This window comes from Hemibagrus wyckioides, linkage group LG23 (assembly GCF_019097595.1).
Source record: "Hemibagrus wyckioides isolate EC202008001 linkage group LG23, SWU_Hwy_1.0, whole genome shotgun sequence".
Lineage (NCBI taxonomy): Eukaryota > Metazoa > Chordata > Actinopteri > Siluriformes > Bagridae > Hemibagrus > Hemibagrus wyckioides.
In genome coordinates, this window is record NC_080732.1 from 18,855,301 (window position 1) to 18,881,772 (window position 26,472).

At 40.6% G+C, this 26,472-nt stretch overlaps 1 protein-coding gene across 6 annotated transcripts; it reads left to right on the forward strand.

The window, feature by feature from the left end:
* rgl2 (ral guanine nucleotide dissociation stimulator-like 2) lies at positions 1–26,166 on the forward strand. 6 transcript variants are annotated; one of them, XM_058376536.1, is made up of 22 exons: positions 1–86; positions 218–241; positions 1,385–1,493; positions 2,330–2,487; positions 13,750–13,791; positions 14,340–14,420; positions 14,753–14,919; positions 14,999–15,052; positions 16,090–16,280; positions 16,706–16,824; positions 17,040–17,255; positions 18,020–18,123; positions 19,263–19,347; positions 20,543–20,599; positions 20,689–20,775; positions 20,861–20,893; positions 20,984–21,105; positions 21,590–21,679; positions 23,127–23,220; positions 23,476–23,703; positions 24,251–24,365; positions 24,741–26,166. In XM_058376536.1, the coding sequence occupies exons 4-22, from the start codon at positions 2,341–2,343 to the stop codon at positions 24,920–24,922; spliced, it is 2,214 nt and encodes a 737-aa protein (XP_058232519.1). In that variant the 5' UTR covers positions 1–86; positions 218–241; positions 1,385–1,493; positions 2,330–2,340; the 3' UTR covers positions 24,923–26,166. The 6 variants fall into 6 exon arrangements, with proteins under 6 accessions (XP_058232519.1, XP_058232520.1, XP_058232521.1 ...); XM_058376537.1 differs by lacking the exon at positions 1–86 and having other exon boundaries at positions 93–241; XM_058376539.1 differs by lacking the exons at positions 1–86; positions 218–241 and having other exon boundaries at positions 1,202–1,493; positions 24,741–24,904; positions 25,403–26,166.
* Positions 26,167–26,472: the final 306 nt, after the last annotated feature.

Genomic DNA, 26,472 nt, shown 5'->3' on the forward strand with positions numbered 1-26,472 from the left:
CCTGTCATTAAGTCATTAAAGTGTTTTAGTTATGAGTGTGAAGAAAATTCTTTCAGCGAGCCAGGAGTTTCCACCATTTAGTGAAAGTATTTATTTACTTATTTATATTTTCTATATTTGTGACCTTCTTGAAACACCAATCCTACTCACAGTGATATTAATACACAAGATTATTTATTTATTGATTGATCGATTTATTTATTTATTTTTCATGAAGGTCTGCTTATGAGATTGGACTGAGGTAAGAAACTCATACTGAGTTCATAAGAAGTCTTTTAAGAGTCTTCCAGTGCATAAATCTGACCACAGAAATATTTTAATTTGATTTTTTTGGGGTTTTTAATTGTATGATGAAATCATTCTAATGATGCTTGTCAAAAAAAATGCACAGGTAATGCACGTGTTATTAGAAATGAATCTGAACTCTTTAAAAAACCTAGGCTAATTTTCTACCATTATGTATGTATAATTACATTTTTGTTTTGTTTAGTTGTTCCTCGTTTTTTGTTTTCAGTGAAAGATTAACACAGATATTAGCTATAGATACAACATAAATTGTACCATGTATCATATGGATATTAACTTAAAGCTGAAGAGTCGACTCAGCACTGCCAGCACCATCATTATAGCGATATAAACACTCAGACTAACTTTCCTCAGCCCACAGAGACTTAGAGCAATTCGATAATTTGGGATGATTTACAAACGAATCTGTCTGTTTTCGCGTCTCTTCAAAGTGAGTCGAAAGAATCGATTCGCCTGCGCGATTCACTCAAACGAGTGTGTTTCGAAGGAATCGATTCCGTAGAAATGAATCGTTACGCCCATTAACGTTGTCCAGAGCAAAGAGGTGCGTTCACTGTGTGCTGGCAGTGTTCACATAAATATATTCAGTATGTAATAGAATTTGTACACCATTTTTGTTTGTCAAACACTAAACACAAGAAGAAACCGGAGTAGGATAGGTTTGAAGAAATAATTCCTCTTAAAGCTTTCTCTACACGTATAAATAGATTTTTGTACAATTCATTTGTAATATTTGTAGTCTATTTTAGACAAGGTTATCATACCGTGAATATTTAGAAAATATTAACACAAAGTGAAACAAAATGCTACTGATGAAAAAATAACACAACTATGTGCGAACGAATCGTTCTTTTGAATCGATTCTTGGGAATCGATACGGATGTAACGATCCGATAAAAAGAATCGATTCCCTAGGAGTCGAGTGAACGAGAGCGCGGCGCTGCTGCTCATTCGCCGGGTGGCTGCCAACCGTGCAGAAGACCGGAAGTGCTCCGTCACCATAGCAGCCGGAGGGCGTGTGTGTGTGTGTGTGTGTGTCCTGTTCAACAACACGACGTTCACTTCTTCTCCTCTGCAGTTACACGATAACACACTGACAGGCGATCGGGAGATGGGAGATATGGAGGCACAGAGTCACTGACTTTACCACTGAATACAGACACCGGATGGACGCAGGACTCTAGCAGGTCTTTTTTTTATTATTTAATTTACATTTCAGCTTATTATAAATTCTAGGCATCAGGCTGCAGTAGTGTAGTGACCAGTAGTGATTGATGTATCTATTTACTGTGTCATCATTGTTGTATTTTGAGGAATATTGTAATTCAGCGCGCGTGCCCGGTTTCTTCTGGATGTCCTTGTATAAATCCACTTTCTGTTTCAGACACTGGTCAGCCATAAAAAGCATTAGAGTTTACAGTTTATATGAACTTCCCGTGTGAATGATGTCAGCAGGAACCTCTGTGAGCTTGCAAAGAGGACATTAGACTGGACTGGGGTGTGACCTACAGTAACTTCAGATACACTGTGCTGCCAAGTCATGCAGAAATTTAGTTATTTTTTTTGCAAACAGGAAGGCATGAATAACAGACCTGGTTTAAAAAAAAGAAGTATAAAAGATCTGCAGGGCTTTACAGGTTGCTGGACGGTTTATTTCTCAGTGTTTCTCAGCGCCTGAGTGACCCGGTGAGAGGCAAAGATCGATACAAGCTCAGACGAATGATAGTAAAAACCTTTATCTAACAATTCTGTCATGTTCACAAGCGAAAGCTCGGTCTCTGCATCCTTATCTTCCCAAAATGATCCCTATCTGCACAATAATCAAAATACCAGAGGAGGAAACTGGGAAAGGCAAGGAGGGGTCAGGAATTCAAATAAGTGACCTCGCTGTCCGCCGTAGGGAAATGGAAATCATCTAAACAAATGATCCATTAGGTCCCGTTGGCTTATCACGCACTGTGTGAGCTCTTCTAAACCAACCAACCAACTCAAGTGTGTGTGTGTATGTGTGTATATGACACAGCCACTTGCACCATGCTCCACCGGAATATGAGGACAGCCGGGGTGGAGCTGCCAGAGGTGGGCTCAAAAGATGTGCCTCTCATCGGCTACCGTCCCCTCCCACCAGACACCGGGCAGCTGGCGAAGGACACGGTGGTCAGAGAGCGTACCTCCTCTCAGGTGAGCCTTTGTGATGTCTGTCTGCCATCAGGTTCTTCTTCCATATCATCATCATCTTCATCATTACATGATGCTGGTTTTCAGCCAGATTTGAAGAGTTAGTACGAGTTCAAGATTAAAGCGGCGGTTTGTAACTTTTAGTCTCCCCCTCTTGCTGCATTTTCAAAGCCATTACAAAACGCTGAGAAAGTGATCAGACCTCATTTTGAAACTGCGTATGCCTGATTAGGTTCCTGTTATGGAAAATGAGCAGAACTGAGACGTTCGGGAGACGAGGGCGGAGCTTTAAATTGTTGCATCAGAATCCGTTCCTGCGTTTCAGAAAGCTTCATATACAACATATACAACGCAATCCAGCCCATGTTAGCATCCATGCGTTAGCAACAGGACAGGAAGTTCAGGTTGGGAGCATCAAATGGAGCTTTTTCTGTTCTATGGTTGTTCGTTGCTTCGTCTCGTCTCTAGCTATAACAATACGGTTGTACGGCTCTTATCATCGCTGGTCCTCCTGCTCGTAACCCGGCGGCTGGGTTCTCAGACAAGCTGTGGAGCGATGTGATAACCCACACTGACAAGCTATCATGGTACAAGCTAACACGTGGTGATAAGCTCTGGTATATTATCATTTATTATGTCAACAAATGATTTCACCTCCGTTACTTAAGTCCACATGTAGAACCCCTGATTAGCTAAAAAAAAATGAAGGAACCATTTGGGAATTATTTACAATGTTTGTTTTATACAATTTTTGCATATATCAATGATATTTCTCAAAATTCTACGACACAATTTTAATAATTTGCCGTTTTTATTTTATTTTATTTTAGTTTATACTATCATACGTTCTGTGAGCTTTAATCAAACGCTACTGGATGGTTTTATGATCATAAAAGTTTACTAGTGTGTTTACATGAAAACGGGAAGACTGTTACTGTGTGTTCACTGTTACTAGGCAACTAAAAAATATAAACAACCAGCTAGCTGAGATGGTAGCCGTTCTTACTAGCAGTTAAGACTTTTAGGAAGAAAATAAAGACTTAGTGGTGATGAAAACTACACAAACTTGTCGGGAACATCGGCGTTTACCTCACGTTTACCTCACATTTACCTCAGACTTCAGGGTGTTTAGTAAAAAGAAAGCGACTGGAATTAGTGTTAGAATTGAGCGCTAACCAAATTTCCATAGGACACCTATTTTGTGAAAATAATAAATGTCCCAATAGCGGATTTCTCTCTCGTGTTTGTCAAGAATTGTTGATTTTTTAGGATTGCAGCATTTTGTGGAGCACAGAGCGGCTTGTCATTTATCTTTCAGAAGTTTTGTGCAGATACAGTTCGTTTCGGAAGAATCAGGCGTTCAAAGAATACATTTACATATATTTCACCACTTCGTTTTTGGTATTCTTCCTTCTAATGTTTCCTAACCACTAAATAAATAGTAATAAAAAGTACCTATGTAGGATTTATAGCTTTATATTCTTCTTCTCCTGACTTATTTCTGAACACTGCATGAAGATATAACTTCTGTATTTGACCTCACCCTGGAACCTGGACGTCTGTGAAATGATATAAGATGTAAAAAGTAAACGTATCGCTGTGATCGTTCATTGTAATTACTAAATAATAAGCTTTAAGCCGAAAAAGTTCAAGAGGATAAAAATGTGCTTTAAATTGAACTCGAACGTGACAAAAATAGATCATTTCTCAGTTCCAGTGTGCAATACAGAGCGCCTGGTTCATTATGTCTCAGCACTCAGATAACACCTTGGTTCTACAAAGCTTTAAAAAAAGAAGTCACACTAAGTCGGTGCGGGGAGGTTGCCGCGGCCATTTCCCTCCTGTCGGGTCATGTGACTCGGCGCCTCGTGGGTTGAAAGCAATGGGGTGCAACACAGTGGCTCTTTTGTAAGCAGTGTACTCGGATGACACACTTAGGGACTCGAACAGTCGACACGCCGAAACCGGATCCCACACCACGGTTAGGGCTTTAATAAAAACCCCGGGCTGGTGGCGTAAGTTAGAAGAAAGCCTCGGGTCATTCTTATGTGTGTCTAGAGCCCTGGTTTTGGCTAAAAACAGGCCACCGATGACCCAGATCGGCTTGCAGAGTGTCCTCGTCCTGTGTGTCACCATCAGTGTGTGCAATTCGGGTAAATTCAGACCAAAGAGCATTGCAGGAACCTTTTTCTTTTTAATTACTTCTGATTTAACTGACGTCCTTCAGAAATGTCCTTCAGTGGTCATTAGTCCAGACACGTCTGAGAGAGCACCCGGGTCGTGTTTATGCAGTATAATGGGGTCAAGTGATGGAGGGATACGTGCTCTAGAAAAACTTGTGTAGTTGGTTTAGCTAGCAGGTTTTATACTGTAGAATTAATGACTCTGGTCAGAAACTAGTAACTTGTAATTTAACTACATTAAATATTTAATATTTATACCAGTGTTTAACATTTAAGGATACTGGTGATAATAAATATAATTATAATATCACATAATGACATTGATTCATAAGGATAGATAGATAGATAGATAGATAGATAGATAGATAGACAGACAGACAGACAGACAGATAGATAGACAGACAGACAGACAGACAGACAGACAGATACATAGATAGATAGATAGATAGATAGATAGATAGATAGATAGATAGATAGATAGATAGATTATAGCTTTATAAACTTCACACCACATGTGTGTTTTTTCATGAGTTCCTTCCTGTTTATTTTCTTTAGAAGTTCATTAAAGAGCTCTTGTCGTTGTGTAAGATTTCTGAGGTAACAGTCAACATCCGAGTCAACAGCCTTAAGTCACGTTACATGATGAGGTAAATAATTCAAAGGAAGATGGCAGTTTGGTGGCAAGAGGTGAGTTTTGTCACACTAATGGCGCCACTTCGCAGCTCCTCTTCACAGACTCGAACATCGACGCGGGTCCATTTTCCTAATGCAAATCTGAGATTAAATATTAAAGAACGGAATCGCAAAAACCCTGGATCAGGACCGAGCGAGTGAAGCTCGAGAGCGAAGTAGGAAAAGTAGGGATAAGTTCAGTGTGAGAACCGAGGAAAGCGACTTCAAGAAACAGGAAGTAAGACAAAGAGAATGGATTCATGGAAAGATGGAGAGAGGATCCGTAAATAGCCGTCTGTGATGTTGGTTAAAACACACACCGCTGCTAAAGTAGTGTACATGACATATGTGAGATGTGTGTGTGTGAGGGGGGGGGAAGGGAGGGAATAAGTACCATGACACAACAGCATGTCCTGTTTCCTGTGTTTGTCCACACTTTATTATGCACTTCCTGTAGCCAGCAGACGCACAAGGCTGTTCTGGCTCTGAGGGGCTTTTATTCAGAGTGAAACTCGCCATAAAAGCTGATAAACAAACAAATAAACAGTGTAAATATTCAACCTGCAAACATCAGGGACTTCTTGTTGTTCATTAGAGAGATTATTATTCCATCAGGCCTACTTCCTGCATTAAACTCTTTGTGTTATGTGTGCCTTAAAGGTTTCATTTATACCAAATGATTGTTTTGTTGAACTGTGAACATCTCTGTAAACAAGATTACTGGTGTTTAATACGACTGGTCTGATTAGTTCAGCAAAAAAAAGCCATAAATATTATAAATGCTCTATAAGTAGCTGTGTTTGGTAGTATTTCTAGCCCCGCCCACATTCATGATAAAATTGGTGGCCTTTCAATTGTCCATGATACCAAAACATATTATTATTCTACAGCTGCTACTATATATATATATATATATATATATATATATATATATATATATATATATATATCATTAAATTGGCATTTTTAATCTTTTTAGTGACTCACGATTCATTTGTTCATTTAAAGGATTCATTTTGATTCAATAACCCATTGGTTCAGTTAAATGATTCTGTTCTGATTCATTAACTTACTGGTTCAGTTAAATGATTCATTCTGATTCATTAACAGATTCATTCATTTAAATGATTTGTTCTAAGTTTTAACCTGTTGGTTTAGTTAAATGATTTGTTCTGATTCATTAATGGATTCATTGAGTTAAATGATTCATTCTGATTCATGAATGGATTCATTCAGTTAAATGATTCATTTTGATTCATTAACCCATTGGTTCCGTTAAATGATTCATTCTAATTCATTAACAGATTCACTCAGTTACATGATTTGTTCCGATTCATTAACCCATTGGTTCAGTTAAATGATATGTTCCAATTCTTAACCTGATGGTTCAGTTAAATGATTTGTTCTGATTCATTAAGTGATTCATTCAGTTAAATGATTCATTCCAGTTCATTAATCCATTGTTTCAGTTAAAGATTCACCCAGTCGTGTAAAATAGTTTTGTCCATCACACATGTGCTTTTGTTGTGGATAAATGTTAGGCTGAAAAATGTTTTGGTTTTTCTTTAACCATTGTGTTTAGATAAAAGGATTTGTGAATGTGTGTGTAAACTGGATGAAACCATTCAACACAGGGGTAATTCCAGGTCCCCCTCTGTTCCGGTTAGCATACAATAGGTGACGAAAGCAGAGAGAAAAACAAGTGAGAAATTCCCAACCCTAAAAACTACATAAGTGAAAGAGAAGCTTGTTTAAAAAATAGTGAGTGTTTTATTTGAGAGAGCGTCCTCTGTATAAACTAGCTTATCTACAGTAGTTAGCATAAAACTGCAAGTTTCTTCAGGTTACAGTCAGATTTCCTGAATGACTAACCCAACATGGGACTTTAAAAAGCTTTTAGAGGTTCAATCTGCATTCGGTGGGAATGGATTTTGATTGGCTAAGGAAAATAAAATGAAAAGAAGAGAAAAACAATACACAAAGTTATAAAACAGGGACAAGAAGCAGCAAGGAGACTTGGATGTGTTGATAAAGGACTGAAAATATGAACAGAGCAGTTAGATACAAGTGGTCTGATTATTTCAGCAAAAAAACAAGATAATAAGTCCTAATTATTATAAATCCTTTACAAGTAGCTGTGTTTGGTAGTATTTCCAGCCCCGCCCACATTCATGATAAAATTGGTGGCCTTTCAATTGTCCATGACACCAGACATATTATTCTACTACAGCTGCTACTATGAATCATTAAGTTGGCATTCTTTAATCTTTTTCAGTGACTCCTGATTCATTTGTTCATTTTAAGGGTTTATTTTGATTCAATAACCCATTGGTGCAGTTAAATAATTCCATTCTGATTCATTAACTTATTGGTTCAGTTGAAAGATTGTTCTGATTCATTAATCGAGTAATTCAGTTAAATGATTCATTTTGATTCATTCAGTTAAATGATTCATTCCAATTCATTAACCCATTGGTTCAGTTAAATGATTCGTTCTGATTCAACAATAAACAAACTTATAAAATCGGGACAGGAAGCAGGGAGGACACTTGGATGTGTTGATAAATGACTGAAAATATGAGCAGTTAGCAGTTAGCATCAGCTCCTTAAGCTTTGCTTCACTCTGTAAGAGAAATGCTCAGCTAGTTTTTTTTTAGAATGAATAAATAAGTAAATAAATAAATAAGTAAATAAATAAATAAATAAATAAATAAATAAAGTGGCATTAGATCAACAGGGGGTTGGTTTTTTTTCTTACAAATAAAGATGATTTCCTAAAAGCACACTGTGGAACAAAATATCCAGCGTAAAGCCTTCTTTTGGTTCTATTATTTTATCTCACACGTAGGTCACTTTAGATAAAGAGAGATTTTGCTGTTTATGCACATTACCGGATTAAAGCCTCGAAGCCTGCCTCTTAACCCTGCCTCTGTGTGTGATAAAAAGCTGTGACGGTGAGATACACAAGGCTGAGGAGAAGCGTAGCAGGCTCTAAAGGACCATGCGGAGGTGCAGGTTTCACTCTATGTCTCTCTAATGAAGGTCTGCACCTGCTCACAGCTCGCCTACATTCCTGCTGGATGTTTTATCTCCTGATATTTGAGGAGATCGTTTTATTCCACAGGTTCTTTCTTCTCGTATTGCCGAGTGCTAGTCGCGATGTGAAACGACAAACTATTCACACTGTAACTGAGGAGTTTTTTCTTACTTCAGTACGTTTTTAGTGCCAAGATTTTAACCTCCCCCATTTTTTAGTAAATGTTGATATTTCTGTCACATTTATCTGGGTTTATGAGAAAAAAATGTTTTCAAAATCCTAAAAAGTTGCAGTTTGCTAAAATATCTTTGTGTACAGTTAGTACAGCTATCTAGCTGTAATCATTAGCTTTAGCCATTAGCTAGTTTTCGAAGCATCCAGTAATCCCTGACTGTAGTTCTTTGTTAAAAAAATTGTTCTATAAATATGTTTTTAAGATATTAATGAAGTTATTATCTCATTTTCATGCTAACTGGTTATTGCAGAAAAGACTTAACAGACAACCATCATGGCTACATGCTAGCTAGCCGAATCATTAGCTGTAAGCATTATTTGTGCTAACTCTTAGTGATTTCCTGTCAGAGATTTAAGTAGAATCCTTTTTTGGAAGCTGGAAGCTTTAACTTTCTCAGGAACGGATGAAAACATGAAAAAGAGTGGTGTTGTGAAACTTATCACAATTCATTTCAGCTATTTTACCGACGCAGTATCTATCTCACTATTTTAATAACTAGATTTTGTTTAAAAAGAGAAGTACAAAGCTGTAAGGTCAGGTCATGTTTGCCAACATGAGAAAGTGTTCATGGCGGATGAGTTTCAAGTAACGTGGAAAATTACGTTTTTATTGTCTTTAAGATGGAGATTAAAGAGAAGCTAGTGAGGGAACGAGTGTTTATAGCTGTTTACTAAAATAATGTTACAGGAAGAATAAAGCACTAGACAAGGCTGTACTTCCTGTTTTCTTCTGGCTTTACTGAAGCTGTAAGAGGACAGGTGTGTAGAAATAAGTACGTTAGTGTTTAAAGGGTTAACTATCCAATGTAAATAAGTCTCATCGCTCAGCTCTACCTGCCGTCTTCACGTCTGCGTGACCCCACAGTGTCATCAGCACCGAGCTTACAGAGACGAGACGTCCCGCAATAATTAAAGCCACACACAGACCCCTGCTGTGTCAATACACTGCCGCTTAACAGGCTTTTCTTTCACGTTCCACAAGCCAGAGGCGATGCTGTGAGTATGTAAACCATCACAGAATTTACTTTAAAAGCGAAAGATCGGAGCGCGCGTCCCTCACGTGTCAGCGACGGCATTACTGTGAAGAAAAGACGCAGAAAATGAATGTCTTCAAAAGAATAATCTGCCCTTTGTGTGCAGTCTGCCCCGGTCTGGCAGGTTTATCCACTCTGAAGTCAGGAGACCGTTCATGTGTGTGTGTGTGTGTGTGTGTGTGTGTGTGAGAGAGAGAGAGAGAGAGAGAGAGACAAAGAGAGAGTGAGAAAGAGAGAGAGAGAGAGAGAGAGAAAGAGAGTGAGACAGACAGAGAGAGAGAGAGCAAGTGAGACAGAGAGAGGCAAAGAGAGATAGAGAGAAACAGAGAGAGATAGAGAGAGTCAGGGAATCCAGTAGCTTTAGGCTCTGTGTGTGTGTGTGTGTGTGTGAGAGAGAGACAGAGTGTATGTGAGACTGAGATCCCGGAAGCTTTAGGCTATGTGTGTGTGTGTGTGTCTGAGAGAGAGAAAGAGACAAAGAGAAAGGTGAAGCGAGACAGTGAGTGTGTGAAGTTGATATTCCGGTAGCTTTAGGCTCTGTGTGTGTGTGTGTGTTATGGGTGTGCCCTCATGACGTGAACAAAGTGGGTTGTCTTAGCTACAAGCTCAGGTGTGTTTGTACAGCTCCACGTTGTAGCCTGTGTGTGTGTGGGTGTGTGTGTGTGTGAAGAAAAGACGGACAATGAACTCCCAGCAGAGAGAAAAGTCTAGATAAAAAGAATAAGCTCGGTTTGTTCAGCTGATGCGAGGCTCGGGAGGAGGCGGTGTTGTTTGTGTCTCAGGCTGCACAGGATTTCCAGGAAGTTGGCAGATCTTCACCCGTCTCTGCTTACCTCCAGTAAGTTCCAGTCTGTGCAGAACTTTATTGCGCATATCGAGCAGCATGCTCACGTTTCAGATTAATGATCTTTCTTCTTCCTGAATTCGTTCATGCACAGCTTTCTGAAGAGCGTGTGACAGCCTGTGCTGTTGTATTGAGTGGTGTTTCACTGCGCTGTAAAGATCTCCTGCGTGTGATAGAACTTTATCAGCTTCAACAGCATAGCTTCTTCACCTGCACTCTGGACCTTGACCTAATTCATATGATGATAAATAGATAAGGGGAGGTTTACTGATGTTAATTACATACACACTGACGCTTCATGGGAGAACTTTTCAAAAACAAATTGCTGTAGAGTTTCAGTTCAGCTTTCTGATCTTCCAGATGTTCCAGCGACTTCTCAACACCAGAAGATCTGACCAAGTTTAAACCATCGTTACTTTATAGTGCACTCGAATGTAGAACCCTTTAAGGCAGGGGTGTCCAATCTTATCCCCAAAGGGCCGGTGTGGGTGCAGGTTTTCACTCCAATCAAGCAGAAGCCACATCTGAGTCTACTGAAAGCCAAGATCAGTTGATTAGCCAGTTGGAATCAGGTGTAGCTTCTGCTTAGTTGGAATGAAAACCAGCACCCACACCGGCCCTTTCTGGATAGATTGGACACCCCTGCTTTAAGGTCATGCTTATAGTAATGTTAAAGATTGACACTGAACACTACAGCAGACTCGTTCTGTGTTAGAAAGAGACACAACTTTTAATTAATCAATCAATGAACTCTTAAAGAACATCTGAGGAACCCACGTATCGGGTTGGAGCTACCTGACAGGCAGTAGGTCCTAAGAGGAAGTTGTTGTTCTTTTAGCGGCTCTCTACTTGGGGTCATCACAGCAGATCATATGGTCCGCATATTTCAGTTTGGCACAAGTTTTATGACCTTCCTGACACAACCCTCCCATTTAATCCAGGCTTGGGACTGGCACTGAGCGTTAACCCTTCAGTGGCTGGGTTAGCTCCCTGCTCAGGAATCAAACCCAGGCCTCAGCAACGAGAGCATGGGATCCTGCCGCTGGACCACCAAGAGGCAGGTTCTAAGAGGAAAATAATAAGCAGTAGTTTGTACCACATACATACTGAGTCAGCACCTGAGGAACGAAAAAGTTCTTCAAAACAAGCAAAGAAGGGAATGCGTTAATATTTAGCTCCTTCTTTAAAGGTTAGTTGGATATTTAAGAGTTCCTCAATTCCAAAGAAAGGTTCTATAAGGAATCTTTTCTCATACAGAAAGCGCTATGAGGAAAGATTGGGTTCTTTTGAATGGGTTCGGTTGATAATTAAAGGGTTCTTCAGAGAACAAAAGGAGAAAAAGATTTTATTCGTAGTCCAGAGCGTAATACTGTTTGTAAATGAATTTAAAATGGATGCCGTATATAAACACTGTACTGATATTGTGACTAAAAGCCTGTGTGTGTGTGTGTGTGTGTGTGTGTGTGTGTGTGTGTGTGTGTGTGTGTGAATCATGTGATGTCATGCTTGGTGTCTCATGAATATTTCATGGTGGAAAATCCAGTCCCGGTTGCCTGAAGCCATTCGATATAAGTGTGGAATAATACATGAGCACGTTTCTATAGTCCTGCACTTTTCCCCTCTGATTCTTGATTGTTTTCTGCAGAAGGTAAAACAGTTCCTGTGACACATTACATCTTCCATAACACCACAACAGTATTTCTGAGAGGCTTCACGCTAAAGTTTTCCATTGTACTCGGCTGCGATTGAATGAAGGAATTGTGTGAATGAAAGCGGCTCTTTGTAGCTCTGGGAGTGTGTGACGTGCTTTAGGTCGTATTCACGGCTTTGTGAGATTCGTGCTGTGGCGTAAAGAGTCCGGGATTAAAAACAGTCAGCTGGTGGGCGGAGACAGGATTTTTAAACGCCTGAAGTGAAATTTCATACTTTGCTTTGATTATTTACTGATTCACCTAAATAAACAGGATCACCTTGCTATAGATGTGTAACTACCTGTCTATATACACCGATCAGCCATAACATTATGGCCACTGAGAGGTGAAGTGAATAAGACTGATGATCTCCTCATCATGGCACCTGTTAGTGGGTTTGATATATTAGGCAGCAAGTCAACATTTTGACTTCAAAGTTGATGTTAGGAGCAGGAAAAATGGACAAGCATGAGGATTTGAGCGAGTTTGACCAAAAGGGCCAAATTGTGATGGCTAGACCACTGGATCAGAGCATCTCCAAAACTGCAGCTCTTGTGGGGTGTTCCCGGTCTGCAGTGGTCAGTATCTATCAAAAGTGGTCCAAGAAAGGAACAGTGATGAACCCGGAGACAGGGTCATGGGCAGTCGGGGCTCGTTAATGCATGTTGGGAGCGATTAGAAGGCTGGCCCGTGTGATCCGATCCAACAGACGAGCTACTGTTGCTCAAAAATGCTGAAGAAGTTAATGCTGGTTCTGATAGAAAGGGGTCAGAATACACAGTGCAAGACGGGTCAGGGCTGTTTTGACAGCAAAAGGGGGACCAACACAATATTAGGCAGGTCAGTGAATATATAAGAAAGGAATAAAACACAGTGTGTGGTTCAGTTACAGGAAAACAATCAGTGGCTTGTGTGATGCAGTGGATTTACCCTAATGAATGAGACTTTGTACCTTTTATAGTTAACAAATAATTCAGTTCCTGCGGTCACCTGCGTTATAGCAGCTATAAACGCTCATTCCCTCACCTTCGTTCTCTCTCATAACATGCATTTTAAAAAAATTTCCACTTCCACACCATGACTGCTGAATGACTTCCTGTGAACGAGTGGTTACTATAGAGACGATAACGAGTCCGAACCAGCGCATTAATCATAATATAAAGCTGTGATGTGAAGCTGCACAACAGGCAGAGCTGCAACTCGAGAAAACTAGAACAGATTAAACAGAATATGAATGTAAAATAAAAGACTACACAAGAGTGTGTGTCTGTTCAAATACAACCCTAATCACACTGTGTGTGTAAATTAACATCGGACTCTAAATCTGTGTTGGCTCCGCCCACTATTATTAAATCAAACGCACAAAACCGGACGTGTTTTTTTTTGCTCATGTGAAAGACACAGTCCTCTGTGGATCCTGTTTATAAATTAGTATTACATTTTTCACATTTTACACACATATATACACACACACACACACACAGAGTTCCCTCTCAGTACATTGTTTTGTATTAAATTATGGATTGATGCTAAGTGAATACACCACTCACATCTCTGCTGTGTTCCTCAGGTTGAAGCCATGAAAACCACTTGGTACTGTCCACTGGACCTGGTGAGCCCACGTTTCTCTTCTGACTGTTTTTATCCAGTTTCTCAAACTGATAAAACTCAATTTCTTTAATAACTCTGAGTAAAGTGACAAATATAGCACAAATCTATTAGAAAATAAAGGAAAAGGACAATTATCTAACCCTAACCGAACCCTAAATTGAGCCCTAATCCTACCCCTGCCCCTACCCTATACCTAACCCTAACCCTACACCTAACCATACACCCAACCCTAACCCTAAACCTAATCCTAGACCTAACCCTACACCTAACCCTAACACTACACCTAACCCCTACACATAAACCTAACCCTACATCTAAGCCTACCCTAAACCTAACCCTACACCTAATCCTAGACCTAACTCTGCCCCTACACCTAACCTGAACCCTACATCTAAACCTACACCTACCCTTACACCAAACGCTACACCTAATCCTACACCTAACCCAAACCCTACACCTAACCCTAACCCTAACCCCTACACCTAACCCTACACCTAACCCTAACCCCTACACACTGTTAAAGTCTGATCATTATTGTTTCTGTATCAGTCCACTGTTACTGAGAAGGAGGAGGACGGCATCATGTACACGGTGGTCGTGAAGCCAAACCCCAGTGACCCCACTGCACAGGTAAAACCATACACTCGCTAATCTTGAAGTGTTTAGCTTTTGGATCACACGAAATTATGCTCAGAACTCCTGAATCATTGTTTCCTCCTACATCTCGTCCATTCGAGCCACAATAATCATGTGGAATCTGTGTGTAATTAATCGTAGTCCATTTTCTGGAAGGATTTCCGTTTCAGCTCCTTGACTTCGATCGATATTAAACATATTATCTGCAAGCTGCACGATTAATCCTGAACTCATTCACGTATTTATCAACGTCGTGGTGATCGATCGCATTCTACACACCGCACTAACGCTCACACACTGCCCTCACACACACTTTCCTGCTGCAGTCATCATGTCAGCGCTCGCAGTGTGTAAAAGCCGGGACAGAGGAGAAGCTGGTCCTTCACCTCCTCCACTCCTTCTCCATGGAGGACATGTCCTTCATCTCCATCTTCCTCTCCACCTACCGCTCCTTCACCACCACTCAGAGGGTGCTGGACATTTTGATGGACAGGTAAAGAACAGGGGAATGTGCTTTATTTGTGCATGACAGTGTTTTTGCATGATGTTTATCTGCATTTTCTGGTGTTTAGGTTGGGAAATCCTCCAGGAGACAGTGGCAGTCCCACACGTCAGACCTTCAACAAGTGAGCGCTCTCTTGCTTATTGCACAAATGTGTTAAAGGTGTTAGAATGTGGCTTTTTGTCCTTATATATCAGAAAGTTTCCCTCATGGTCCCTTTCTTACCTGATTCTGGATTATGAATAGCTGAATATTAGCTATTAATAATACAGTGGAACCTCGGCATAAGAATGCCCTCCCTTACAGATTTTCGCCTTAATAATTGAAATTTTGAAAATGTAAAGATTTGCATAGGCATACGAAGCATTTTCGGCATACGAACCCAAACTGAACGCCGGCTATGTTGCGCGTACGTCTGGGAGCCATGCAAAACTTGTTAGCCTCAGTGGAAAGCTGAGCGAAGCCAACTAAAGAGTTTACGAATTTTACGAAGAACATTTTCAGTCAGTGAAAGCTGTTTGGAAAGAGTCAACCCACGATACCAACGTTGCCTTCAGCATGCGTTCGAAAGCTAGGTGATTTTATGGGTGTTTTTTTGTTAACAGTTAGGTGGTGTGGGCGGTCTGTTCTATTTTTAGCCCAAGCTTGGTGACATGACTTCCTGTGAGGAGCCTTGACATGGAATGCTTGGCTTGGGTCAGTTCTTTGTAAGCAGCCGTACAGTTTACATACGCTTTTTATGGGGTATATATATTTTGGTGGCTGGAACGGATTATCTGCATTTACATTATTTCTGATGGGAAAATTCATTTCGCAATACAATAAGAACTCGCCTCCAGACCTGATTCAATTCATATGCCGAGGCTGCACTGTAATAACTTTATTAAAAATGTATTTTATGTATTTTATACTTGTGTATTTAACATTATTATGTTTTGACATGACATTTCATTCTGTTTGGAATAAACATAAAAATGCATAAATTACTATTAAATACAATGATTATGATATTCTCATTTATATTAATTAATTATTCCTGATTATTGCTTAATATGAAGAAACACAAACACAATATACAACTGATCCAAAATCAGTGTGTTAATACAACACACTACACACATGCAACTATGTTTCATCAGTGTGTGTGTGTGTTGTGTTCAGAGCCGTGTGCACCGTGTTCAGCACGTGGTTGAGTGAATACCCGGAGGATTTCCACGCTCTGGGTGATCCCTCACGCCTGCTCCGCCTCGCACCGCTGATACCAGACCAGACGGGGTCTGAGATCAAAGGTCGTCTGCTGAAGATCGCCGAGGAGCTCAGCGACAAATCCCTGATTCCTCAATCTACTTCAGGTAAAAAGGCGTCTTTTTTCATCCATTAAACATCAAGAAATAACAAATTCTCTAAAAAGCTTTAAATGAAACAAACCTACAGTCAAATATTATATTAAGAATTATATTAAGAGTGCAGCTAGTGATCCGTTTACTTTTGTAAAAAATAAAACACCATAGTGTCAGGATGTTTTCTCCGCATCCTGGTTGCCTCTGCCAGGAGGTCATTTATGGATCATTGCACCTAGTATTAATTTTATATATTTATAGAGAGTGCCAATATTTTGAGGTTAAGTCATACCAGGTTAAATCGGCTGATTAACACAATCACGGTCAGTCAGATGTTCTGATCTGAGGACAAGACCTCAATACAGATCTAACTATTCAAAAAAACCCTGTTTTATTTTTACCTGATTGTGGATGTGATCAGACTTGCCCTGTTTTAGATTCCACCTCAAACACTTTTCTCCCGAATCCGTCGCCTGACCCGGGACATTTCGAGGCCACCAACATCCTGGCTTTTCCCTCCAGCGTCATAGCTGAGCAGCTGACCAAGATCGAGACGGTGAGGGCTGATGAACACTGAGCACTTGGGTTAGGGTTAGGGTTCCTTTCTGTCTTTTCTACATAAATGGAATCGTTTGATGCGGTTATTAATTCAGCATAACGTCTCGTGTATTAATGCTGAAGCTTGTGGCTTCTTTATTTTAGCATTTTAAGAATATTTACTCAAACTCAGATATTCCTGGAATCTTTACGTTTTTTTCTCTGCTGGTCCAGGAGCTGTTTCTGAAGCTGGTGCCGTACCACTGTCTGGGCTCGCTGTGGTCTCAGAGAGATAAGAAGGGCCGCGAGGGCGTGTGCTGGTCAGTCCGAGCCACGGTGCGTCAGTTCAATCGCCTGGCCAACGCCGTCACAGCCTCGTGCCTGTGGCAGACGGAGCTGAAGACCCAGCAGAGGACACGGCTTCTGGAGAAGTGGATCAGCGTAGCCGAGGTTCTGACACATTACACACCCTCAGTTTTCTTACAAATCTTACGGATCGATTAATCCAGGTCGTGTGAGCTGACATAGAATTAGTCTCAAAGGATCTTTATTATTGTGAGAATTCAGTTTATACAGGTAAAGAATTCATACATAGAATTCACTCGGCAATATAAAGGAAGAGCTAGCAGCATGCTATGCTCAAACACTATTTAGTGCACTAGTATGTGATTTGGGATGATGCACCTCACATGATAGCACTCACAGAACAAACACAGACACCTCTATGTGTTTGGTTAGCAACAAGCTAGCAAGCTAACTTCAGTGATCATGTGTTTATATTTACACGTGATTATGATCTTCTCAAAACAGTGGACAGTGTAATAGATTTATTTCACTAATGTTTCTGTGGGGATTAATTTAAAGTCTATGTTATAAACGATAAAACTGCTATGAAGTAGTGAAGTGATTTATTTTGCTATGTTGACATGACGTCATGTGCTGAAGAGATTCTTCCCGAACAGGAAGTTGTGTGTGTTTCTCTGGTTATTCCGAGGAAATATGAGCTTTAGCCAAAATAGCAAAAGTGAAAGGATTTGAAGGAAAGATCTCATTCTGCTGCAAATCAAATCCTTTATTTCTAGTTTTTATTCCGCTCCCTATTTAGTTGTTGATCCTCGGAAAGCTCCTGCGCTGGTCCTGGAGTCATGAGGATTCTCTCGTGTGATTCCCACATGTCGAAACATGTTTTATTATTTTTCATATGTTTGGTGCAGGCATGCAGAATCAGGAAGAACTTCTCGTCCTTGTACGCCATCGTGTCGGCGCTGCAGAGTAACCCCATCCACAGACTGAGGAGGACGTGGCAGGAGACGGACCGGTGAGTGTCTCGTCTCTGACCATCACACGCTGCAGCCTCAGGACAAAAAAATCTCCTAAAAAACCCCTCTGCACCCACTCCACAGTTATCGGCACCCTCTGTAATCTCAATCTCACACTGAAAATATGAGCAAAATTAAATCTTTCACTGTGTTTATTGTAAGAAAAAGATAAATCTTGTTTATAAATAATTAAAAATATTTTTTAAAAATCTGCATCACAATTATTAGCTCCCCAGAAATTCCTAAAAACAAAATGTTTACCAGTAAAACTGAATTATATTCAAATGTTAATAAATACCTTAATTATAAATAATTAATTACTCAAAAAAATGAGTAATTAAAAAATGTAAAAATGTATAAATATAGATGAATAAATATTACTATAATATATAAATATTTTATAAATATAATGAAATGAGTAATTTATACATTTATTAATTTTAATTTAATTTAATTCAACTAATTGTTAAGAAATATTAATACCTTAATACTATAAATAATTTATTACTCAAAAAATGAGCAATTAAAACATTAAAAAATGAGTAATTTATACATATATTTAAATATAATATAAATATTTATAAGTATATACTTATATTTATGAATATAAATAAATAAATAAATATAAATTTAAAATATAAATATTACATAAATATGATAAAATGAGAATTTTATTATACAAAATTATTTCATATAAAATGAGAAATAATCTTTTCAAACCCTTTGCTGACTTAAAGTTACGTAAAAAATAGGATTTTACTCACTGAGTTTTAGATTTATTTAAAAATATATTAAAAGCTGAAAGTCTGTTGAACGGAACAGAAAGATTTTTTTATAATGTAATGATTTCTCTCTTCTAGTTTTTAATTCAAGTCTTTACTACTTTTTCCAGAACATTCCTCACGCTCCTAACAGTTATTAGTTTTATTGCTGATGTTAAATAATTCATATCGTTTCCTGAATAATGTGTGTGAACGTGAATAAGTGCGTCGTAAGAGAGTATAACGTGTGTAAGAGTAACACAAAATGGCTTGAGTGGCATTTTTTTAATTCATTCATTCATCTAGAAACTTAAAGTGGTTTAGAATGAGGAAGACTAAAACCTGTGTGTGTGTGTGTGTGTTTGTGACACTGGCAGGGAGGCGATGAAGCGCTATGAGGAACTGGCCTCCATCTTCTCCGAGAAAGACAATTACTCGCAGAGCCGAGAGCTGCTCAAAGAAGTGAGTCATGGACCCGGGCACAAAGACTCGCATTCACACGTTCCACCGATCGTACGCTCGCCGCCTCGGAGATGACGTCCACGCAGCCGACGGGCGAGCGGATGAATAACATCCAGATCGTATTAGTGCTAATCAGAGCAGGAGGAAAGTGAAGGCGTTTAAATCCGGATGTGTTAGCGGAGCCATCAGCAGATTCAGAAACACCCTGACTCTTATGAGCTGACTCTGCAGTCCGTTTTGCATGCGCTGGTCAGTTTCTGTATTGATTCACTAAACAGTAGGCAGGAACTCCGGCTTCAGTGAACTTCTTCAATCGAGGAAAAAATAACACAACAGAGTGACTGTTACCTCTCTTATATTACAGCAATTTCACAACAATCACAGCTTTTATTCAGTAAAAAATATCACACATATCGTACTTTTTAAATCCACTTAAAGTTACATTCAGTGCTGTGGAGCTGAAATAGATGCTATAAAACACTGACACTGGAGATACACTATATTGCCAAAAGTTTTGGGACGTCTGCCTTTACATGCACATGAATGTAATATGGAGTTGTCCCGCCCTTTGCAGCTATAACAGCTTCAACTCTTCTGGGAAGGCTTTCCACCAGGTTTAGGAGTGTGTTTATGGGAATTTTTGACCATTCCACTAGAAACGCATTTATGAGGTCAGGCACTGATGTTGGACGAGAAGGTCTGGCTCGCAGTCTCTGCTCTAATTCATCCCAAAGGTGTTCTATGGGGTTGAGGTCAGGACTCTGTGCAGGCCAGTCAAGTTCCTCCACACCAAACTCACTCATCCATGTCTTTATGGACCTTGCTTTGGTCACTGGTGTGTAGACATGTTGGAACAGGAAGGGGTCATCCCCAAACCGTTCCCACAAAGAGCATGAAATTGTCCAAAATGTCTTGGTATGAAGCTGAAGCATTAAGAGTTCCTTTCACTGGAACTAAGGGGCGGAGTCCAACCCCTGAAAAACAACACCTGAATTCAATGATCTGGAGGGGTGTCCCAATACTTTTGGCAACATAGAGTATTCACATATTAGAACAAGTGCGTTAATGTTAATGTTAATATAAACCTGTGATTTTTTTTATCTGCACTACTGCGAAAGCTGCTGTTAGAGGAAACAAATCAACGCTTTCTGACCAATCAGAATTCAGTATGAAATGAATGTGCTCTTGTTCACAGGAAGGAACGTCCAAATCTGCTAACGTAGACACTAGACTCAACAACAGAAGACACACGGTGAGAGAGACTGACAGTCAGGTATAAACTTTCCCTCTCAGCAGAAACACCAGTCTAAACGTGTGTGTGTGTGTGTGTTTATTGTGCAGTCCAGCGCTCAGGGCACCGTGCCGTACCTGGGCATCTTCCTGACCGACCTCACCATGCTGGACGCCGCAGTCAAAGACAGACTAGAGGTGAGACACGCACCTAATTCATACGTCAAGACAGAAAAAACAAATAAAACTCAAATGTTTATGTATTTTTTCATTTTCCGCTCAGAATGGCTACATCAACTTCGATAAACGGCGCAGAGTGAGTTTTATTTCCTTTCTTTCTTATTTTTCGCTCAATATTTTATCAAAAGTGCAGAATTTGATTTCCTTTCCTTTCTCCTCCCTGAAGGAATTCGAGGTCCTCGCCAAAATCCGTCTCCTCCAGTCGTCGTGCAGAAACAGCGCTTTCCGTCCGGACGAGTCGTTCATACACTGGTACCACAGCGTCCCCACGCTGACCGAGGAGGAAAGGTCAGCTCTGTCACTGTCTCATGCACTCGATTAGTGCTGTTAATTATTCCTGCACAGAGTTACGTAACAGGGACATGTGGGGGCGGAGCTAGAAGTAGGGCAGATCATTGGTCAAATCCACGTCTCTGGCTGGAGGATCTTTTCTAGCGAACGTTACAGAGACGTCATGCTCTTTACTTTAGATTCTACTTAGGGCACTTGGTGTGATGATGTGATGTAGATCCTACATACTTCATTACAGATCAGATTTTAGAACAAATATTTAAAGAAAAGGAGACACGTATTTTTCTGTATGGGACCCTCCGGTCTTACTGAGATACACGTCCTGATCACGTCCATCACTGGTCTTCCAATCCCAGAAAGAAACTCCACTTACTTTCAAGGGAACTGTTAGATTCAGTGACTAACATTTAAGGGATAGTTTTGCACGGGGATTAGTATCTGGTGGCTGTGTGTAATGATGTCATGTGATGTTCGGATGCAGCTACAGACTGTCCAATCAGATCGAGCCTCAGGGGGAACCGAGTCCCGGACGTCTAACACATCCTACTGTGGTCATCACCGAGTGTCCTGAGTAAGCATCTCACACACACACACACACCCACACTCATTCAGGAATAGACGTACTAACCTGTGAGCCTGTTTTTAAGTGTATTCTGTGTGTAAGAACGTGAATGTGAACGTGAGAGTGAACGTCTCTCTCTGTCACGTAACGACACGTAAACACTGTTAATGAAGGACCTGAAGGAAAGTGTAAGAAAAGGTTGGAGAGCTTCGAGTGTGACTCATGATGTGTTCAGTTCGGAACACTAATGTCCAGGAAATGAATGAGTCCAGTTTTTGTGATTGTGTGTTTTTTTCCACCTTCTCAAACCACACATTAGACTGTATGGTTGCCAGGTGTACCGTTTTACCTCAGATTTGCTAAATATCTAAACTTTAAACATCTAAACAATTTACTTTCGAACATATATTTTGTTTCTCAGAGTGAAATACTTTATTTTCTTAAATATTGCATGTTCATTGGGATTCATTTCTGATGTTCAAATCTGGCAACCCTGCTCATTTTCCCAGATATCCGACAAAGACAAACACATTAAACAGACCATATGTGACATTTCTAATGTTGTGAGTGTTCCAGAAGCTGCGACTGACCACAAGACAAAATAAATAGAGTTTTATTGCAGTTTAGTTAACTTTTTTTTTTTTTTAGCGTTTCCTCTTTAGCCCTCTTTAGTTTATTCCACAGCTTGTTGGCTGACCGTTTCTGCTTCACCTCGGCTTTTAAACGGCAGTTTGGACCGAACGCTGAAGATTTAGTAGCTAGATCCAAGAGTATTTCACATTTACATCTCACATCTCATTTATGCACCTCTCTGCCACCGGGTGAAAGTTTCCGGGGTCCGTGTGGTCATTTTCAGTTCTGAATGATGGACGATACAGAAACACTGGGGACGTATCATTTTGAAATGGAAACACGTGTACAAAATTTTGACACAATAGCGATTTATACAGTTTATAAGAACGAATCCAAAGGGACTTTAAAACACCTAGACCAGGTACCACAGTTACATACAACTACAGGATAAATGAGTCTTTTAGCTTTTAGGCAGAAGGACAAAGGAGCAGTGTTTATTGAGACAGTGCAGTGTGTGCACAAATCTGTGTGTGTGTGTGTGTGTGTTTGGTCTCCAAAGCCTTCCTGCTATTAGAGCTGTTTGTAAGGGAAGTCCATGCGCTTTCTGTTTGTTCAGGATAAATCCCGTAGAAGCCACATGCTGACGAGACGCTTCCCCGAGTGCAGCTTCTAACAAATTGGATTGTTCTGTTCTCTCTCTCTCTCTCTCTCTCACACTTTCTTTATCTCTCTCTCTCCATCTCCTTCTCTATCACTCTCTTTATCTCTCTCTCCCCCTCACTCTTTCTTTATCTCTCTCTCTCCATCTCCTTCTCTCTCACTCTCTCTTTATCTCTCTTTCTCCCTCTCCATCTCTCTCTCTCTCTCTCTCTCTCCCCATCAGCGCTCTCTCTGCTGTGACAAGCTCAGGCATGGATGCTGATGGAATATTTGATTTTCCTTCTCCTGTCAATCACCTGCTGTCCAGACTCGCTAAGGTAAAGAGTAGAATTCTATCAGTGCACTGAGTTATTTACAGTCGGTTATATCATCACTTTTATCTCGTATCTCACTCCATTCAGCACTTTTTCTGATAAAGAAAGCAGAATTTCACTCTTTACTCTTTAACTCTTTCCTTGTCTTTCTCTTTCCTCGCCTCCATGGACCTCCTTAAATTCTTGTATATGATGTTAGTAAGTAGAATGCTCCTCATCCCTCTTATTTATTCCCACCACCTATTTTTATTTTTTTAGCACATGAAATCCCCTTCCGTTTCCTGTCTGGATGTCGAATCTTCCCCTGCACCCAATGACCCCACCCCCACTGCCGTGACCACACCCAATAACACCTCCAAAACCCATCGGCGCTCCGTCTCGTGTGGCAACGATCCGTCCAATCACGCGCCGGGGGCAGGACCAGACATGCGAATCGTCAAGATACGGATGGATATACAGGATGGGAATTTGTATCGAAGCATTCTGGTACTGTCTCGTAACCACAGCTCCGAATCGCTTAGCTAACACTGATGTAGCCAAGGACATGTTATTGTTAAAACTGGTGGCTAATGGCTGTTAGCTACATTAGCTAGCCTTGTATATTAGCCACCAGTTTTACATAATATAAACTTGTTGTAATGGTGTAACATCATGTTAAAATAAATGCAGGTCTTTAAGGTGTACCTCAGGGCTCTGTATTTGGACCGTTGTTCTTTTTTTCTCTGACTTTAGATCAAAATAAGCTTGGAGTCAGCTTCCAGTTATGCAAAACCTACTGCTATATGTGTACTGGAGCGACAAGGCTAATGTAACTACCAAATTAGAGACACTTATAGCTACCAGTTTAGCGTAAGGCTACCTGCTGATTTGTTTGAGAGATTTCTGTTCATTTGCCTCGTTGCTCCAAAACACTTTGGGTCTTGAGTGAAGAACCATATATGGAGCTGTAATGAACACTGTATAAACTGTATTATCTCTCTCTCTCTCTCTCTCTCTTTTCTTCTCGATTCGTTTCATTTCTCTCTCTCCTCAGGTTAGCAGCAATGACAAAAGTCCCACTGTGATCAGTTCAGCGTTAGAGAAACACAACCAAGACCCGCGAGAGGCCTCCAAATATGAGCTCATCCAACTGCTTCCTGAAGGAAAAGGTAACACTCACACCTCTTCCTCTTCCTCCTTAATGTCGTGTATTTGAGAAATATATGATTAAACCTCAAGAGATAGTTAGTGGAAAATCTGAGAGTCAAGAGGAAAAGTCTTATAAATATTATGTAGCTTTATAACTGATAGGAAATGAGCTTATAAACAGTTATTAAGGTCAGGTATGGATACATAAGGTATTAAAGAATATTGATCAAATTCTAAATACGCTACATGCGCTCTTTGGTCTTTTTCTTAGCCGTTAAACTGAGACACGTTTTTAGTTTGGCGTCTTCATTTCGTCCACAAGCTTGCAAACTTTTCCACTTCACCGCGATTCCGCTCGCTAATAAGAACCCCCTTTTATTTCTCCCGACGGACAGAGCTGACAATACCTGCCACAGGAAACGTGTTCTACGCCATGAGCTCGTCTAGCGTGGACTTCCTGTTGAGGAGACGAGGAGGAAACACGCCGCTGGGATCTCCATCACTGAACAATGACACCAGCGCGACTTTTCCACGTATCAAGGCCAAGGGGCGGCGCCTGGTCCGAACACTCTTTTAACACGTTTTTCAGGTTTTTTTTAGTAGAGACAAACATGCAGAGTAACAAGCAGCACGCAGTAATGTCCCGGAGAGACACGAGCTATACCATCTCTCAGCGAGTCCCTGAAGCGAGGGAACCCCAAACTCTTTAACTGTAATGGACGTCTAAGGGCAGATGTTGAACTTTAACTAAAAACACATCAATTGTGAGAGAAAGGGGTGCATTTTGAGGCGTTAGCTACCTGCTTTTAAGGTAGCCTACACAGACATATTCTTAGCATATTGAACCTCGCGACACTTCAAAACATCCGCCCTGAAGTGATAGCGAGTAAATAAGAGGGAGGGAAATTTTGGTGCTCACACTTCCACTCGACTTCCACTACAGCGTGTAGCTATGAGCTTAAACTCCTCAGACTTTAATGAGTATAAAGTGCAGATCGAAATGAATCAGCGGCTTCGGCTAAATGCTGCGCTGGTTTTTTTTTTTTTTTCTTTCCAGAAGTTCAACTAAGACAGCGGAGAGAGCGATGCCAATGCCACGTCGCCGACGTTATGCCGGTTCTACCTCGAACGGAGTGAAACCCTTATTAGCTTCAGCTAACCCATGAGAACACTGCGACGATAAACGACTACTGAACCACGACTGCGACCGCACCGAGCGACGTGTAGCACTTAAGGGTACTAACACACGTTAACGTCCTGCAAAACACTCACTGCCACTTTTTCTAACCAAGTATGCAAACACGAGGTTCTGACTAAAGCTCGTGTCTCTGCTCGGGGGTTGTTTATTTTTTAGTCGATGTTTGAATACCCACAACACTGTCCACTTAAACCACCTGGTGTCCAGGCAGCGACGAAGCTCTGGATGGTTTTATTACAGATGTGTGAGAAATGCAACACTAAGTAAAGACATGGCTATATTCCCATGTTTATTCTGATCCTCTCTAAGTCCCGATGCGTCTCTGGTGTTCTGATGAACCCTGCGCCGCTCGCCCGCTCCCGATGCTCTTGAAGTTTCACGTGAACCGAAGCACCGGAAGGAGCCGGCGGTTCGGCGCGCAGGGAAGAGGGAAGGAGCCGTGTCTGGGTGTTTGTTTGTTTTGTGGTGAAGTGCCTTGTTATCAGGTGCTCATGCTTCTGCCTTGTTGCTCAGGATAAGCTCATGTTGTACATTCACCTCTGTATAGATAATAAAAAAAGCTGGGTTTATGCAAATGTACATCACTTATTCTTCTACGCAATAAATTTGCATTTTGATACACATCTCTGTCTCCTGCGCGTGTTTTAGAACGACCGTATATGGGTCTTTTTTTATTTTACAGCTTGTAACCTCCGCTGGTTTTCGAGGTCAATCCTGAGAGCTGACCCCAGAATTAGGACCAAAACTTTCTGGAGCAACAAACTGAACAATACATCTGTGACGGAACGAGAAACACTCACGTTTGCTGGAAAGGTCCGTGATCGGTCGCGTGTTCTGTAAAAGTAGGCGGGTCTTGACCGTTTCTAGCGTCACGGAAGGACACTTGAGTGATGTTGAGATCGTGAGAGAAGCAATGGGACATCGTCGAT

What these genes read in the sequence shown, in the direction of transcription:
- rgl2 (XM_058376536.1), top strand. Translation starts at nt 2,341, where the DNA reads ATGCTCCACCGGAATATGAGGACAGCCGGGGTGGAGCTGCCAGAGGTG. An exon ending in AGCTGACCAAGATCGAGACG is followed by an intron (nt 16,825 to 17,039) that starts GTGAGGGCTGAT and finishes CTGCTGGTCCAG; the next exon opens with GAGCTGTTTCTGAAGCTGGT. An exon ending in ACTGCTTCCTGAAGGAAAAG is followed by an intron (nt 24,366 to 24,740) that starts GTAACACTCACA and finishes CCCGACGGACAG; the next exon opens with AGCTGACAATACCTGCCACA.